General features: G+C 38.3%; 1 protein-coding gene across 1 annotated transcript in view; it reads right to left on the bottom strand.

Annotated features, from left to right (window-relative positions):
• Positions 1-18,002, bottom strand: part of LOC142102247 (cytochrome P450 2C23-like) — a 34,678-nt gene that overhangs the window by 8,149 nt on the left and 8,527 nt on the right. The window contains exons 4-6 of the mRNA XM_075186982.1: positions 16,017-16,177; positions 5,258-5,434; positions 4,539-4,680 (exon numbers count right to left, since the gene is read on the bottom strand). Of these exons, the coding sequence (XP_075043083.1) occupies positions 4,539-4,680; positions 5,258-5,434; positions 16,017-16,177 (480 nt within the window). The remainder of the gene's footprint in view (positions 1-4,538; positions 4,681-5,257; positions 5,435-16,016; positions 16,178-18,002) is intronic.

Raw genomic sequence — 18,002 nt, 5'->3', positions numbered from 1 at the left:
TCATCCACCAAAATGCTACCATTTGGGAAGACCCTCGTGCCTCCTACTCTGAGGAGGAAAATCCTTTCGTGGTTCCATGCCTCTCGTTTTTCTGGACACGCCGGTGAACATAAGACCTTTGAGATTCTCTCTCGTAGTTACTGGTGGCCTTCAATGAGGAGAGACGTCAAAGAGTTTATTGCTTCCTGTGATTTATGTTCTCAGTTCAAATCCTCCCGCAGAACTCCAGCAGGGTTGCTGCGACCACTACCCATTCCGTCCAAGCCTTGGACCCATATTAGTATGGATTTCGTTACTGATTTGCCACCAAGTAAGAATCACAATACTATTTGGGTAGTGGTAGACAGATTTTCGAAGATGGCTCATTTCGTCCCTCTGTCCGGTTTACCTTCCTCGTCTACTCTGGCTGAACATTTCATTAAAGAAATCTTCCGCATCCATGGATGTCCGTCTGAGATTGTGTCAGATAGAGGAGTACAATTCGTTTCCAGATTCTGGCGGGCCCTTTGTAAAACCTTGGGCATACGATTAGCACTCTCATCGTCTTACCATCCGCAATCTAACGGACAAACGGAACGAGTCAATCAAGATCTTGAGACTTTTATTAGGATGTTCTCTTCAGCCAACCAAGACAACTGGGTAGAATTGCTCCCTTGGGCTGAATTCGCCCATAACAACATGTACCATGAGTCATCATCCAAAACTCCATTCTTTGTGGTCTACGGTCACCATCCGTCTTTTCCGGAATTTCCTGCCCTCCCGCCCACCCAAGTTCCTGCTGTGGAGACTGCTTGTCAGACCTTCAAAAATATCTGGTCTCAGGTCAAAACCTGTTTAAAGAAGACATCTAACAAATATAAGTCTTTCGCAGATAAGAAGAGGCGGGCTATTCCACCACTAAAAATTGGAGATCGTGTCTGGTTATCTACCAAAAATATTCGTTTGAAGGTTCCATCTATGAAATTCGCCCCTCGTTTTATTGGTCCATATAGGATCATTCAAGTTATCAATCCAGTATGTGTTAAACTTCTTCTTCCTAAGAATCTTCGGATTTCCAATGCCTTCCATGTGTCCTTACTCAAACCTCTTATTATCAATCGTTTCTCGACTCCTCCCTCAGCACCGCAGCCAGTTCAAGTTCATCAGGAGGAGGATTTCGAGATTACTGAGGTATTGGATGCAAAAATTTCGCGAGGAGTCCTCCGTTTCCTCGTTCATTGGAAGGGCTTTGGTCCTGAAGAGCGTTCATGGATCAAAGCTGAAGATCTTAATGCTCCTGCCCTTCTGAAGAAGTTTTATTCCAAAAATCCGGACAAGCCCGGTTCCAGGCGTTCTGTGCCCACCTTTAAAAGGGGGGGTACTGTCACTCACCGGACTGTGAGTGCTTCTTCCCGGACTATTAGGAACCGTGGACGTCCTCTATCCTGAGGGACTGCGCATGCGCAGCCCTTTCCAAACCTTCAGTGTATGTTCCTTTAACTTAATTGGCAGATCAGGCAACCTCCCTATATTAAGCACCTGTGGTCAACACCACGTTGCCTGATCTTGGAGTCTCATTCCCCATGAGTCTCTGAAGGTGTTCCTGTGTTTCCTTGTTCACTCAGCCCTGCTGATTCCTGTGGTTTCCAAACCACTTCTACCTCTGTGGTTTCCAAACCACTTCTGCTACTGTGGTTCCCATACCACTTCTACCATCTACTATATCATCGTGACTGTGAGCTGATTCCTATCCGCTGCCTCCGTGCACTACAGTCTTCTAATCACTTCAACTCTACCATGTATCATTGGGACTGTTAGCTGATGCCTATCCGCTGCCTCCGTGCACTACAGTCTTCTAATCACTTCAACTCTACCGTGTTTCCTTGAGTCTGCTGCCACTATTGCTACCCGCTACTCTCCGTGATCATCTGTTCCAGTTCAACTCTGCTCCGGTGTCCCATCGTTACTGCACCTGCTGGTTGCTATTGGTTACCTCCGTGTTCCCGCAGAGACCCGCTGCTGTTACTTCTCAGCGCTACTCATCCATCTACTGCTGATCCGCTCTCCACGCCTTCCTGTGTTCCCTGCTGGTCTACCTACCTGTGCGCTGCACCTGCTAGACCCCTGCTTCACCCATCCAGGGACTTGTATCCTGCTGGCCTCCTGCCCTTCAGGTATCTCTGCACTCCTGTCTGACTGCCTTCTCCTGAACCACGGTATGCATACTTCCCATTGACTGTGCTGTGTATTGCATACCTTGCTGGACTGTGTTGGTTCTCCTCTGGAGTGTACTATCTGCTGACTCTACTGCCATCATTGACTGTGTTATCTCATGCCGGATTACTTCAAGAGACTTTCTATATTGGCAGTGTTGTTCAGTCATTTATACATTTATATTGTGCATATTACTGTGGATCAAAGTCAAGGTGCCCGTGTATATATTGTGTTGCAGTCTCTCCCCGTGCACCTCCTCACATATATATTCAGTAGTACAACTTGCTAGTGGCAGACCACTGACTCCTGTTTACAGTTTCACCTGTTCCAGTATCCTCTCACATAGCAGTGGTACAACTTGCTAACGCAGACCACTGACTCCCCGGATACCTCCACTTGGATTCCATTCCTTCACTCAGACAGCGGTACAACTTGCTATCCGCAGACCGCTGACTCTCATCACCTCCTCGTTTCTGTTGGACATTCCTCCTCACTATAGCAGTGGTACAACTTGCTACCGCAGACCACTGACTACCTTCACGTGTCCTTTGTCCATACAGTTCCTCGTGTATTACTACCTCCATATTGCCAGTGCTGCTAGTCATAGACTTTCCTGAGCATCTCATCATCTGCTATTTCCTGTTCCGTGATCACCCTGCTACCAGAGTACCATATTACCACCTATACTGCTCTGGTAAGCCTATCACCTGGTGATCCCTGGGTAAAGACTCCTAGTGCCCGTGACATGGCTCACCAGCTGTTGTGGAAATACATTCCACAGCATGTGTTTTACTGGCAGGACACACTAAGAGATGTTTTTCCCACAAGTTGTGTGCCTCTGATTTTCATTTATTGGGAGTTCATTAAGGCTCTAAAAGATGGTTTGCCCTGACCAGTTGGTGGCAGGCTTCTATCTGCTGCCTCTGTGATGAGGGAGACTGCCTTTCTGTCAAAAAAAGATTTCCTGGTTGGCTTTAGAATAAAATTTAAAAAAGGAGTACTTTTTAGAGTTACTTGTGTATCACACTAAAATATTTTAGTGTGCAAACACCTACACAATACACCACATGTACATATTCAGAAGACTCCCACTTACTACAGTAATTAAATGAATGGAATATACCATCACCCTGACAATAAATTTATAGAGCATTCCTCCACCCACATTACATTAAGAGTCCCCCAAGACCTTTTTGTCTCCCGAGATGCACGCTGTAGGAGGCAGACGCCTTAGGCTGCCTCACTTGCTGCCTACACACTTGGAGCACATTCTTGTCAGGAGGTGCCCATTCCACATGTGACTTAATGCCTCTGTCTTTCGAGGTAGAGGAAGGGGAAAGCAGCCAATTGGAAGGGGTAAGTGGCCTGTGGACCAACACCCAAGTCCTGGGCTTGACTGCTATGCTCCTTCTGACAGGTAGCTGATCATTTCAGGGAGCTGGGGGCAGATCTGCATTGTGCATCAAAAAATAAAATATGGTGACTGCCCTGGACCAGGCACTAAGAAGGCCCATGATCCAGCTCTGCCATCCATAATTTAGATCCAGCATCCAGCTATAACAAAAGAAAATCGATAGAAAAAAAGCCTTTAGCAGCCCCATGAGGCCATTGGAACCAGATCTCCTAGTGGTATGGCATACTGACACTTAATAAAAGCTTACGTACCACCTTGAACCACTGATTGCAATTGAGATAACTGTGCAGGAGACAGATCAAGAGCAGGTTGCGGTGTTAGCTTTTTGCACAGATATTTTCGTTTTTTTTCCCTTCGATAACCCCCTATACTTTTGATTCTAGGTGATGCCGCAGTCCATGATTTAATTTGGGTAGGGCATGAACAACCCACTGAGGGGGTGTGTCAAATTCACACGGGGCAACCCCTCTCCAAACTGGTGCCTCCCTTGGATTTGCACATTGGGTGGGAGCACATCCCATACTGCCCTTACTACAGCTCTGCTCAGTAACATTTATGAGCTGCAATGCAATATGGACAATGGTGTTAGAAAAATAGTTTTTTTTACATTAAAAAATGATGGGTAGCAGGTCCTTGGTTGAGCATGAACAATTCATGACTACAAACTTTTTCTGCAGTAAGATAGATGACTACAACAACAAGGCCACACGTAAATCAAGATATCCACAGATTTGTCATATAAGGAGTAATTCATAATTTATCTAACTGGTCTTCCCAAATACTCAAAGAGAAAGTAACCATGGCCATCCTTATATTATTATCAAAGTCATGTCCAGTAAATTTTGGTTATGACTACTTTATCTTAGGCAAAGTTTTTTGGGACATATCAGTGCATACTACTCATAAATGTTAATGAAATGGTAATACTTACTTCTAATGTCAGGGTATTTTAGCAGGATGAGTAATGCATATCTCAGTGTGGTGCTAGTGGTCTCTGTCCCAGCAAAAAACAGGTTCATTACGGTAGCAAACAAATTATCATAATTAAATTCTGTGGTAGGGTTGTCTTTCTCCTAGCGGTAGGGGAGAAAAGGCGATTTATTAATTTTCCTAAAATTTGAGATTGCATGCATTTTTTTTTAATAAAATAGTGACACACTCGTGCCCGATTAATGATTTATTAGAAGGTAAATTCTTGGGAAACATGATTAGCTATTCTGCTTGTTTTCTACATTTGTCTACTAGTGGCAAGCTTCCATTTATGCCTGTAACGGATATGTCTATTTTATATTGACTGTCAAGTCATCTACATACAGTCTCCACTTTAAAATATTATATATAAATAGGATACATATTAAATTTAAAAAAAAAAACAGATGACGGAATAAAACAAACAGCTATATAAACAGTGTAATTAGCTAATTAGGTACAATTTTCAGTATATTGGCCACAATCCAACAGTGGCATGGACAGAGCAGCAGTCTGTACTCTATCACAATTCTCAGCCTCAAGCACTAAGGAACCTGTTAAATCAGTCATCAATTAATTTCAAATACTTGTTTATAGAACACCCAAGAAACATTTTATTTTACTCAGAACCCAAACACATCACAAAGATTCACATTTCATACAGATGGTCCCAAACCTTACCTGCAACATCTTTATGAGGAAACAATCAATGAAATCTCTGGGACAGTTTTTATCTAATGTCTTTTCATGTAATTTAACCTTTCCTGTCACATACTCTCTCAGATTATCAATATTCTTGAACACCTTTTGGTGAGGTCCTGGGACATGCATTATTAGGTTGGGTGCCAGATCAAATATCTGAAATTAAAAAGATTTTTTTTTTTACTAGTAATAAGGTTTATAACTATGTGAGAAATACATTTTAAAGGTACAATAATAATATAAACCTCAATAAATCTCAATTCAAAACAACAAAACTCCATTGACACACATAACTTGTGCTATATGCAATAAACCACTTCAATTTGTCATTGTCTATGGGCCATTGTTAAGTAATATAGGCGTAAAATAGAAATATGTTTGCATAATTCTTTTCTCAGAGACGTTTACCCATATAGGGAAAAACAGGATTATTTTTATAAAATAGCATTGGATGTCAGGACATTCAAGCTCTATGTTAGAACATGGAGTGAAACTCAACATTGAAAAGTATAGTGTGCACATTCTGATGTAGACCTATATATATATATATATATATATATATATATATATATATATATATATATATATATATATATATATATATATATATCTCAAGGAAATAGTTAAATAATAATTATTATTATTATTATTTCATTTTTAGCCTATACCAATTTTTGTATTTAGCTTACAATTCATGTATTCTTGAAATTTAAAATAAACAGTTATAAACTATATAATGCATCTATAACCTGTTGGAAGATCACCCCCTTGTGGATATTATTCTTTAATGCTTTATGGTATGTCTAAAATAATGAGGAAGGTCCTGCTCTTTGTGCGGAATTGTTCTTGATACTCTTTTTTAAACTGAGAATCAGACTGCCAAGGTCAGGAGCAAGGGAAGACAACAGAATCAACAGTTCCTTTAAGCAGCCAGGGGTCAGGGCAGGTAGAGATATATATAAAGATTTGTGTTACTAGCTAATGTCAGGGGCAGGAGAAGATAGAGAATCCTTTAAACAATCCAGGTCAAGCACTGAGAACAGAACAGATCAGGTTACAAGGCACACTAGGTCAACAAAAACTATCACCAACATTGGTATGGTAACAACCAATGTGATATTGCAGAATGATTAGCTGCATAAGTGCAGCAATTGATTGCACAGCTGATACTGTCAGACTGAGAGCTGAAGAGACACTGGTTGCTATTTACATAGCAACCAGTTGAACCACTGAGGCGCCGGCTGCGTGGGGGAAAGGACACTATTCTTGTTGTCAGGCAACTAGTCCAGAGCATAGCTGTGGACATCCTGCACATACGAGACTTAGTACAATACACTGCCCCTTAATAAGGAGAAATGCTGGTAACAGATCAGACATGTGCCGGTGTCCACTGCATAACTAAACACATTAAGGTGCAATCTACTGCTGGCTAACAGGAAAAGAATGCAGGTTATAGATCTGACATGTAGCAGTGATCATAAAATTTCTAAACACATGAGAGCATCATCCACTGTCATCTGACGGTGTTGATCACCATACACTTTGTACATTACCATTTCTTCAGACTGCTATTAATGATTTATAATTCTGCACAGTGTCTTTGTAATGACCCTCTAAGCTCTGTCAGGTCTGTGCACTGTAAAATCTACCTCCCTGTATACTTTCACATGACATGCAAGGAGCTTTCTGTGTAACTGGCAGCCATATTTTAGCAACCTCTAGAGAGATATTGAAAAATCTTAATCGGATAGATGCTCACAAGGTAATTTATATGCTACTTAAAGAAAAAAACCTTCCATGTGGGGATGTTGCTTTAAATGTGATTGAATTAATTTACACGATAACAGATAATTAGGTCATGGGAGAAAATTTCCAACAGTAAATGTACGCAACAGTATCTGTGACTGTAAATGTATACCCTAAGCTTTTTTCCTACTAAATTGAATACATGAATTTATGCAATATTTGCACCCTGGTCTCATATTACATTATAAATATTGAGTTGTTGTTTATTTAAATGATAGTTATTATGCATTATTATATTTATATTACACGTTATATGATTTGAGAGCTCACAATGTTGGATCTGGTAGGATTGAAAAATGTGTCTCTTACAACATAACAATCACTTAGGTAAAAAATAGTTCTGTAATATTGTATTATGCTGTATTGTAAATGTTGGTCCATGGATGTATTAGGCACAAAAATGCGTCATATACGTTTCCTAACATAGTGTCAGTGCCTCTCTGGCTTCATTAAGTTCAAAGTCATTTAGCTATCAGATAAAGTAAGTATTGAAAATATATCATGTGCATAACATAACAGTGTATTTGGGTAAAAAAAAAACATAATGAAATTCTGTATTAACAAATTGTGGATTCTGGCACATGAATGTTTCAGGAGCAAAGATGCAACAGTCGTCAGCATCAACTTGTTCCACAAGTTTTACACTTACTTTGAACTCAATTGACTTAGACCAGCCTTTATGAGTTAGTCAATCACAAGCAGCCTTCAAATGTGATTTGTTGAACGGCAAAGGCTTGTCTGGTTCCATTTATTTCACTGTCATTTAGATATTAAATACAGCAAGTATGGAAAATGCATCATACGCATAAAACAACAGAGCTTTCCAGTAAAAAAATCCTGTAATATTGTTCTACAAATTATTGTAAATGCATGGCTGCATCTGGAACAAAAATGTGCTGTTAGTGGTACATATAAGGTTGATGCTTTAGGTTTCTCTGACTCCATTGTGTTCAATGTCATTTTTCTGTGAGGTTCAGAATGTATATAAAATGAGTAAAATTTCCAACTGTGCACTTAGGGTTAAAAACAAACAGACTGTAATGATGAACCACACTGTATTGTAGATGCTAGAGTTGATAGATGCATAAGATATTGGGAGGACCTGGCAATGCCCATCCACTCTCCTGAAGTCCCACTCTGCTCTTATGAATATGTACAGGGGCAGCGCATGTACAGTGAAGCCCTGAGGTGTATCTTGTTTCTTGCCCAGGATGCAGGTTTGAATTGTGCAAAATGAAGTAGAATCCGCACACTTTAAAAGTACCTTTTGCCTCCTTGAGTAACTTGTCTCCCTGTCCTGGATTGGGAAGGAATCACCAAGGCCACCAATTGGTAAATCACTTTATTATTGTTAAAACTACAAATATATGCCCTAAACAGTGCAGAAAGCAGGTAACATGTGTCCAAGTATGTGTCCTGCAAAGTGCAATAGTTCTTCCTGAAGCATTTGATGCAGATGAGAAAAATTATTATTCTAGCCCTGGTGATTCCTTCCAACTAATCTGCATCTAGGACATGGGGTACAAGTAAATCAAAGAGACAAGGGGACAATCAAAGTGCCCAATCTATGCTTGATTTAGCACAATTACAAGTGCATAGATTTTATGATCATATAGTTCCAAAACCTTCTAGCAATATTTATGCTTTCTTCTAGTGTCTACCCTTCTATTTTGATACAATAGCATATTCAAACATATGGTCCTTAAAGCTGACATTGTTTGAGCTTTATTATGTTTTGCATGGATTGTCATTGTGTTTTATGGCAAGTTATGTGATTTTTCAATCACTCGATTTATCCATATACCGTTGGGTGAAATATCATGAGATTGCCACACTTCTGTGAACTAGCCAAGTAGCCAACCCAGCATGTCATGTGACTTTCTAGGTCTATTTAATGTAGGTGTTGCCCATACGCTCTGCCTTGAAAATGGCGCAGTAATGCTGAAATCAGTTGACATGATATCAGAATAAGGAGATTTTTTTGAACGATATGTTTAAATATTCACTTACGTGTTTGTAGTGAAACAACTGTTGACCGTTTGCACTTTTTAACACAAGCAGTTCTTCACAATTGAAAATAGACAGGTTTAGCACGCATATGTCATAGAAATTGTGTGCAATAGTATTTTTTCAGAGATAATTATCAGGTGCAGACTGGATAAGTTATAGCATCTTATAGAATAAATGAAAAAATTAGTATATATTAGTATAATTAGTTTCAACTATATAGTTAATAATAATTAATAATAATATTACTCCAGTCAAGAAATAGACTAGGATGCTATTAATATAGAGACTGACAATATGTCTCTAAAAATAGATAAACTACCAAAACTTGAAAAAAAGAAAAGAGCACAGTTCTTAAAACCTTTTGTAAAGATACATACAGAGGGCAGAAGTGGAGGCCACAAACACTATAGATTTTCCACATATAAATTTTATTCATAGAATTGAAGGTTCTCTTCAAAAAATCATGTTCATGAACATAGACATTTCCCTAATAAAATCAAATAAAAACATTCATATTCAAAGAGCATACAAATCTCAAATAAATAAGAATATCATAATACTACACATTGCCTGATAAACAATATATATCTGATCCAGGAACTGGGATAATCTAATAGCAGAACAAGACTATAAATCCCAAATGAGAGTACTTTTCTCATATATCAAACATTTATTCTTAATCCAGATTCAAATATGTTTTAAAATATCATCTCTGGTCAAAAAGATCAATTATTAATTAGGTGTCCATAATGATGCAAGAAATCAAATGCTTAGAGTCAAGTTTAATTCAAATAGTGGCTGTAAACACTTTACCCAGACTTTGGGGCAGTAATAAGGCTTGAGGCTTTAATATGTTTTCCTCAGTTATAGTCAATTAATATCAATATCAGTCACTCGCTCCTTACCCAGATTCTGGGACAGTGTTTCCCACTTGGAGCCAAAATATATCCTCTACAAAGATGGGGGGGCCACCCATACAGATCAAATTTTCACCACTTCCGACACAGAGATATTCTAATCAGTGGTTGTAAACCTCAGTACTATTTTTTCCAATCAGTCTCACTGAGACCGCGTCATGAAAAGAAAAGGTATTTGCATTATAAGAAAATAGAGATTCTGCTCTCCTTAGCCTGCTGTTTCAATGTTTCAATCCTTCTCACTCAATAACACACACACACACACACACACACACACACACACACACATATATACATACAAGTTAACCCGTGCATGATACTCATGCATTCTAGTCAAATCAAGCTACTTAAGGTGTTAAAAAGGTTCTTGTCATGCATTTGGGGCTAGGCCAGGCCTCCTCAGGGGAAGAGCGTTACTTCCCGACGTAAGCGCCCTTTTTTAATGTGGTTTTGTCCACATGTCACCACCTTATCATTCTTCTCCATCACCTCATCCTTCATCTTCATCGCCACATCCTTAATCTCCATCGTCTTACATTTCTAAAACTTCTCGATACACAATGTTTCTGCTAAACACCTTATCGCTGTGCTCAATCAGTCTTCCTTGAAGGGCAGTATTCATAACCTGCAATTTCACATCACTGCTTCTCCGTACTCGTGAAAATGCGACATACAATTGTCCATGACCAAACACAGGCTCTGGTAAATAGATACCCACACGGGTAAGAGTTTGAGCCCTCAACTGGTAAATTTAGCCTTTACTACCCCTCCCACGGGGAAGGGGGGATGATGGAAGTTAACTGACTTCACTATTATAATTTTTTTGTCAAATAATGTCAGTATACCAAATTTCAGGTCAATTGGATAAGCCCTTTCTGAGAAAATAGTTTTTTCCACACACACTAACACACACCGCTAGGCTTATATATATTAGACATATATAAATATATATATATGTATATATATGTTTTACATAAAGATGAAGTCTTATCACAATATCCTCCTGAAGAGCCTTCCTTTATATACAAAGGAGCTATAAGTCTTAAGAATAGGCTGGTTAAAGGTGCTCTTCATGAAGTTATTTCCTATGTTCAAGTAAAGAACAAAGGCTTTTACAGATGTGGAATGTGTCTGGCTTGTAGGACAATTAAAAGCAAGAACAGCAAAATCCAGGAAGGAATTTATAGTTAATTACAAACTTATATAATTAATCATTTTATTACATGTAATTCCAAAAATATAATTTATTTGTTGAAATGCAAATGCAGCCTGGCTGTATATGGGAAAGATAACCAGACCACTTAAAAACCGCATTTGTGAACACATGGAAAATATTAAAAACGGAAATACAGTACATTCAGTATCTGCACATTTTAAGGATAAGCATAATTGTTCTGTTATAGATCTTGTTCACTTCATAGGGATAAATTCAGTCCAAAGTAATTGGAAATACAGAGATATGGAAAATCAACTTGCAAGGACAGAGATGTCCTGGATTTTTAAATTAGATTGTCGTATCCCTAGGGCTTTGAACAGAGACTTCAAATTAAAAAAAAAAATAGTCTAATAACTGTACAATAATATTCTGTAAAGTACTATAAGATGCCATAACTACTAAAGATATACAATATACTGTTCATGAATTCTGGTCTTTGAGGTTATTTTAATGAAGAAGGACTAATAACACTAAGAAGGTGAATGAATAAGTAGACAAGAAGAAAAGAAAAAAAATATCATTAATTTTTTTCTGGGGGAAATATAATGTATTTCTTACTTATGTTGTCACAACTAAATAATAAAATAAGGGCTTAGATTAACTATAATATTGTTTTATGGTAATAAAAAAAATCTAAGGTTTTTATATTTGGATGTATAGAAGGAGGACTTTAGAAATGAGTGTTAAAATTCATGGCAAGATTTGCGATCCATTGCATTATTTACTATTTTGAATTTTTTCCTTGGTAGAAAGAGTAAGACCTGGATTACAGAGGGGTGAGGATTGGAAACATCTCTAGTGTATTTACCACCCTGGGGTTATTTTGGAAAGATCTCTTATACACTTGCTCTGAAGGATTTGACCTCTAAAAGAAAAGTCTAAATAAAACAAAACCCTAAATAGAAGTGCCTAAACAAAACAAATTCTAGTAAGTTTTGACACTAGGGGGGTAGCACGTGTAGAACGTGTCTTCACCAAGATCACCATTTTTTAAAAGAAAATTTTTTTCATCACATTATGGAAGCAGTTTGGTTGGAAAATCTTACTTTGAATTAGGGATGTGCACCGGCGACTTTTGGTGTCTCGTGTTTTGTGTTTTGGATTCAGATTTTCGCGATGTTTTGGGTTCGGATTTGTTTCGCAAAACACCTGCCGAAAGGTTTTGGTTCGGATTTAAGGTTTTGGATTCAGATTTTTTTTGAAAAAAGCATAAAAAGTAAAAAAAATCAAGTTTTTGGGCTTATTTTCACTCCTACGCTATTATTAACCTCAATAACATTCATTAACAAGCATTTCCACTAATTTACAGTGTATTCTGAACACCTCACAATATAGTTATTAGTGCAAAACGTTGCAACGAGGTATCTTTCTGGACTGCGTAGTGGAGTGGTCCCCACAATATAATAAGAAAACCATCAACTGGTCTTAATCCCACCAAAAAATGTACCTGGACTGCGTAGAGGATTGGGTTACCACAATATAATTTAAAAACCCTGAACTTGTATGATTCGCACCAATAAATGTATCTGGACTGCGTAGAGGAGTGGGTCACCACAATATAATAAGAAAACCATCAACTGGTCTTAATCGCACCCAAAAATGTACCTGGACTGCGTAGAGGAGTGGGTCACCACAATATAATTTTAAAACCCTGAACTTGTATGATTCGCACCAATAAATGTATCTGGACTGCGTAGAGGAGTGGTCACCACAATATAATTAATACAAAACCCTCCACGGCTCTGAATTTACCCAAAAAAAAAATCTGGACTGTGTAGTGGGGTGGCCCCGGTACTAAAAAAAATTTTAATTAGTTTTTTGTATATTTTTTTTATTAACTTTTTTTTAATTTTTTAAACACTTGGGAATATTGGGGAAATAACTATGCCCTTAGAAGCACAGAGCACGGGACACAGGACCACTGGACTGAACAGGACACAGCACACAGCACACAGGATCCAGCAGCACCACTGAACTCAAAATTGACAGAGCACAGCACCACTGGACTGATACTGCAGAATGTGTGAACTTTGTAATATTGAAGCAGTACCACTGGACTTTTAATGCTGAATGTGTGAACTTGGTAATATTGCAGTACCAATGGGCTTATACTGCAGGATTGGTTTGGCAAATTTTGTTGTAATTAAAAAAAAAATTAATTAGTTTTTTGTATATTTTTTTTATAACTTTTTTTTTATTTTTTAAACACTTGGGAATAATGGGGAAATAACTATGCCCTTAGATGCACAGACCACAGGACACAGCACCACTGGACTGAACAGGACACAGCACAGGACCCAGCAGCACCACTGAACTCAAAATTAACAGAGCACAGCACACAGCACCACTGGACTGATACTGCAGAACAGAGCACAGCACAGAACTAAACAGCACAGCACGAGATCTACCAGAACAGAGGACCACCTAACACACCCTCCCTCTACCCTGATCAATGCCCGAGTGAAGATGGCGGCGACTAGTGGGGAATTTATAGGTTCCGAGTATCGCGAGATCCGACAACGGGATTATGACTCGGAGCCTCGCTTTCAAGTTTTCATTTGGTGCCAATACCCGGATCTGTCTCGGATCCGACTCGGATCGGCAACGTTCAGGTGGGCTCGGATTCAGGAAATCCGAGTTCGCTCATCTCTACTTTGAATAGATAATTCTTCTTAACAATATTACCTGGTTTTATGTTAGATATCATTTTGTATGAGCACTATCACAATATTATGGTTTTCTACTTTTGTGAGTATAACATCTGAAAAGTATTTGGTGGAGAGACAAAAAGATCTGCAAACAACACTAATGAAATTTAAGTATTTTTTATTCTCATTTGAGTATGGTTTATTTTAGACTAATTCGGGCTGCAGTTGATAGTGGTCCGCTGTAGGAGCTTATTTAGTTGATAAGTATTACTAATTTTTACTATAGTAAATGCAGTAAATAATTGAAATTGTACTTTGCTACAAACCACTGGATTCTGCTATTCACGGCATAACTGAATGTATTTGTTTTCTTACACTCTGTCACCCAGCTCTAGTGCCAATTTAAAATGATAATTTGCTGGAAAAACATTGTACAATGAGTGTTATGCCACAATAATTTACTGTGAACTGGAGTTATTCATACTGTGATATTATTTATATGTATTTTGTATTTATTTGTGATAATAGTGTATATAAATGTTCCAAATGGGATCACTCTTTTAAAAAGCTAAAAGCTGTGCATTGAAGACTCAACTTGTCTGTAAAACCATCTCAATTATAATATTGAATTTTTGACTTTGTTGTAACTGATTGAATTATCTTGAAATACCCAGATAATTAAGAATATAATGATTGTTTGTGAAGACTTACATATATTTTTCATGCTCAAAGTAAAGCAAATTCTACATAAAGGTCAAAATAAAAAATATATGCAGAAGCCAACTTGAATTAACCTGATGCTTTGACACTGGCACTAAGTACAATGAGATAAACACCCTCCAGGGTTACTGTCCGCTTACAAAATATCATATATCTAGATGTAGAAAAGAACTATGTTAAAATTAAAAATAAAGATGAGTGACTTAAGATTATTAAAAGACAAGTTAACAATAAATGATAATGGGAGCAATGTGCCAAAGTTTTTGTTTATATTCCTGCCCAATAGAGAACTCGATAACTGGTAACTGTTCTGCAGGGCTGCATTCAGAAACTGTAGCAAGCACAATGTAATCTGGTACCTCCCCCCTCGCCCTCCCTCTTCACCGTACATGCCCCCCTCTCTCATCTCCATACATGACCTCCTCCCTCTGCACAGTACATGTCAACCTCCCTCATCACAGTACATGCCACCCCTTATTCATCACAGTACATTCCTACAATTAACTTACCTTGTTCTTGATGTGATGGCTCCCAGACACTGATAGACTGGGAGCGCCCAGTGAAGTGATGAGCCAGCCTATCAGTGACTGGGAGCTGCTGCATTGCGAAGAGATACAGAGTCACATCAGTCAGAATAGGGAGTCCAGGGGGCTTGGATATATACGGAGGGGTCTGTCTGGACCCCTTTCTGCTGTCCAGTCTGTACCCCCCTGATGGCGTCCCTGCTGATCTGATCCCTCCACACTGAATGTGGAGTTGTTCAGACCCATATGGGTCCATGTCATTTGAAAAACCTGGGTGCAGAGTTCTATCTTTCCCATTTTTCTATATTTTGTGGTAGAAATGCATACAAGAGGTTGCCTACTAATTTAGGTGGCAGATGCTACTTAATATACAGTAAATGGCACACTAGCTTTTGAAAATGTATTCTTAGCATATGTTATACAACATGTATGGATAGCCTCTCTAATATACTTGATAGGGTTATAAATTAAACCACCAAATCACTGGAAAAGCTTTCAAAAGAAACGAAGTCTGCTAGAATAAATAGAACACCAAATACAACAAAATAGGATGACATTAGATTTACTGCTGTCAGGCAAAGGAAGATTTTGTGCTTGGATGAAAGAATGCTGTAGTTTCATCTTTGACAAAACAGCGGACATAGCACAAAGTATAAATATATTAGAAAAAATAGGAGCAATTGGGAACAATGTCCGCAGATGTATTCACATATCTGTGATGCCATACAACATCAGTATTCATTTAAGAATATTTATTTCTCAGGATCAATCATTTCAATTACACCTTGTAAATTAATTGATTCTCAACTTAGAATTCTAACACCTGTATATAAAATTTAGCTCCTATTGAACTCTTGCTTACAATCTTTTCTTGTAACACTATAATGTTTTACATACCTGAGCCCAAGGTGAGCTCACAATTCGGAAAGTCTCTTGTATAAGTGCCAATTTGGAGAGAAATTCCTTATCTTCATAGTCAAAACGTTCATCAAAGACAATGGAACAGATAACATTGGAGACTGCCAGGCTTAGAAGGAAGGTGGGATCAAACGGGACACCTAAAATATGCAAGTAATATTATTCTCTGAGTGCATGGTTAAGAGGAATAAGGTAAAAAAAAAAAAAAGGGTGAAGAATCAGGGATTCATTTGGAGTAGGATGAATCTGTGTCCCGAATATTAAATGCAATGTGCAAAGACTGACCACACAGAACACATACATGGTTATGTGGAGTTACATTTATCTTAGGATACGTATAACTCAAACGTATTAAGATATTGTATTTTCTGTTTTTGTTTTAGTTAATGATATAGACTATAGCAGAGGTGGAACAGTTCACTAGTTCCCCATGCAGCAGGCCCCATTATCTCCATAGGCCCCCGTGCACCTCACAAGCTGCACCGATGATAGTTCCGCCACTGGACTATCACATCTAGTGTGCGGCCGCATCATGATACATCTAACGTTCAATTTTGCCTAAGATCACAGCCATGAATAAAGAATGGTACCAAAAAATCCTCCAAGAGCAACTTCTCCCAACCATCCAAGAACAGTTGGTGACGAACAATGCTTTTTCCAGCATGAGGGAGCACCTGGGTGGCCGTGAGTCAGTATGTGGCCCAGAAGTTGATTGATAGTATGCCAGGGTGAATTGCAGAGGTCTTCAAAAAGAAGGATCAACACTGCAAGTATTGACTCTTTGCATTAACTTACTGTAGTTGTCAATAAAAGCATTTTACACTTATGAAATGCTTGTAATTTTACTTCAGTGTACCATAGCAACATCTTACGAAAAGGTCTAAAAACACTGAAGAAGCAAACTTTGTGAAAACCAATATTTGTGTCATTCTCAAAACTTTTGGCCATGAATGTACTATGTTAATTATTTAACTGTACAACATATCTTATATTATGTGTGAATCGAAGTAAAATCATATATTTGCTGGGGGGAGGTGAGTTAAGCATGAAAGGAAGAAGTTAAGTTAATGTTAAGTAGTAAGTATGGCTGGGTACACACTACAGAAACTTTTCCTAGAATGTTTTTTATCAAAAATCTGTCTATCAATTTATCTGTCATAACCATCGGGCTGAAAAGATCATGACTCTGTAAACTCTACAAAGATCCTGATTGTGAGTGCATACTCACTGCAGAATTTGAACAACATCTTTCCATCTTTGAATGACATCTTTAGTTTAGTTTAAAAATCAAATGAAACGATATGATGAGCTTTGGAGCGATAAACGTTCATCGCTGCAGTGTACACACTTATGCAATATCGGCCCAAACAGTCATTTATTGGGTGATTGGTCTGATAATTGGCTGAAAAGCCTATAGTATGTACCCAGCCTTATATCTAAAGATCTTAAGTGTAGAACATTTGATGCAAGTGGGGGAGATGCTTGTCAGCATATATCGAGAGACTTGAGTGTTAGGGGTATTAAGCAGAAATCTAAGTTCCTTTAGTATGTTGTTCCTTTCGTGACAGCGCTTTGTGTGAGTCGACATCCCAAATAGGGAGACATGGGGGTAAATGTATCAAGCTGGGAGCTTTCCGGCGAGTTTGAAAAACCAATCAGATTCTAGCTATCATTTATTTACTACATTCTATAAAATGACAGCTATAATCTGATTGGTTGCTATAGGCAACATCTCCACTTTCAAACTCGCCAGAAAACTCTCAGCTTGATAAATTTACCCCATGGACTGTTATCAGCATTAAATCGCAGAAGGGCCGCTCCATGTATTAAGAGATGCTGGCATGGATCTTGCCATCACATATCCAGAGACGCAAAATGCCATCTGCAGGACTCTGTTGCTCACCTGGCTATCGTATATATATTGTATATTTGGAAAATTGTTGCTTTGCTGTGCCATGTTAAAAT

This window comes from Mixophyes fleayi, chromosome 9 (assembly GCF_038048845.1).
Source record: "Mixophyes fleayi isolate aMixFle1 chromosome 9, aMixFle1.hap1, whole genome shotgun sequence".
Classification (NCBI taxonomy): Eukaryota; Metazoa; Chordata; class Amphibia; order Anura; family Limnodynastidae; genus Mixophyes; species Mixophyes fleayi.
This window is presented reverse-complemented; position numbering and strand designations above follow the sequence as displayed.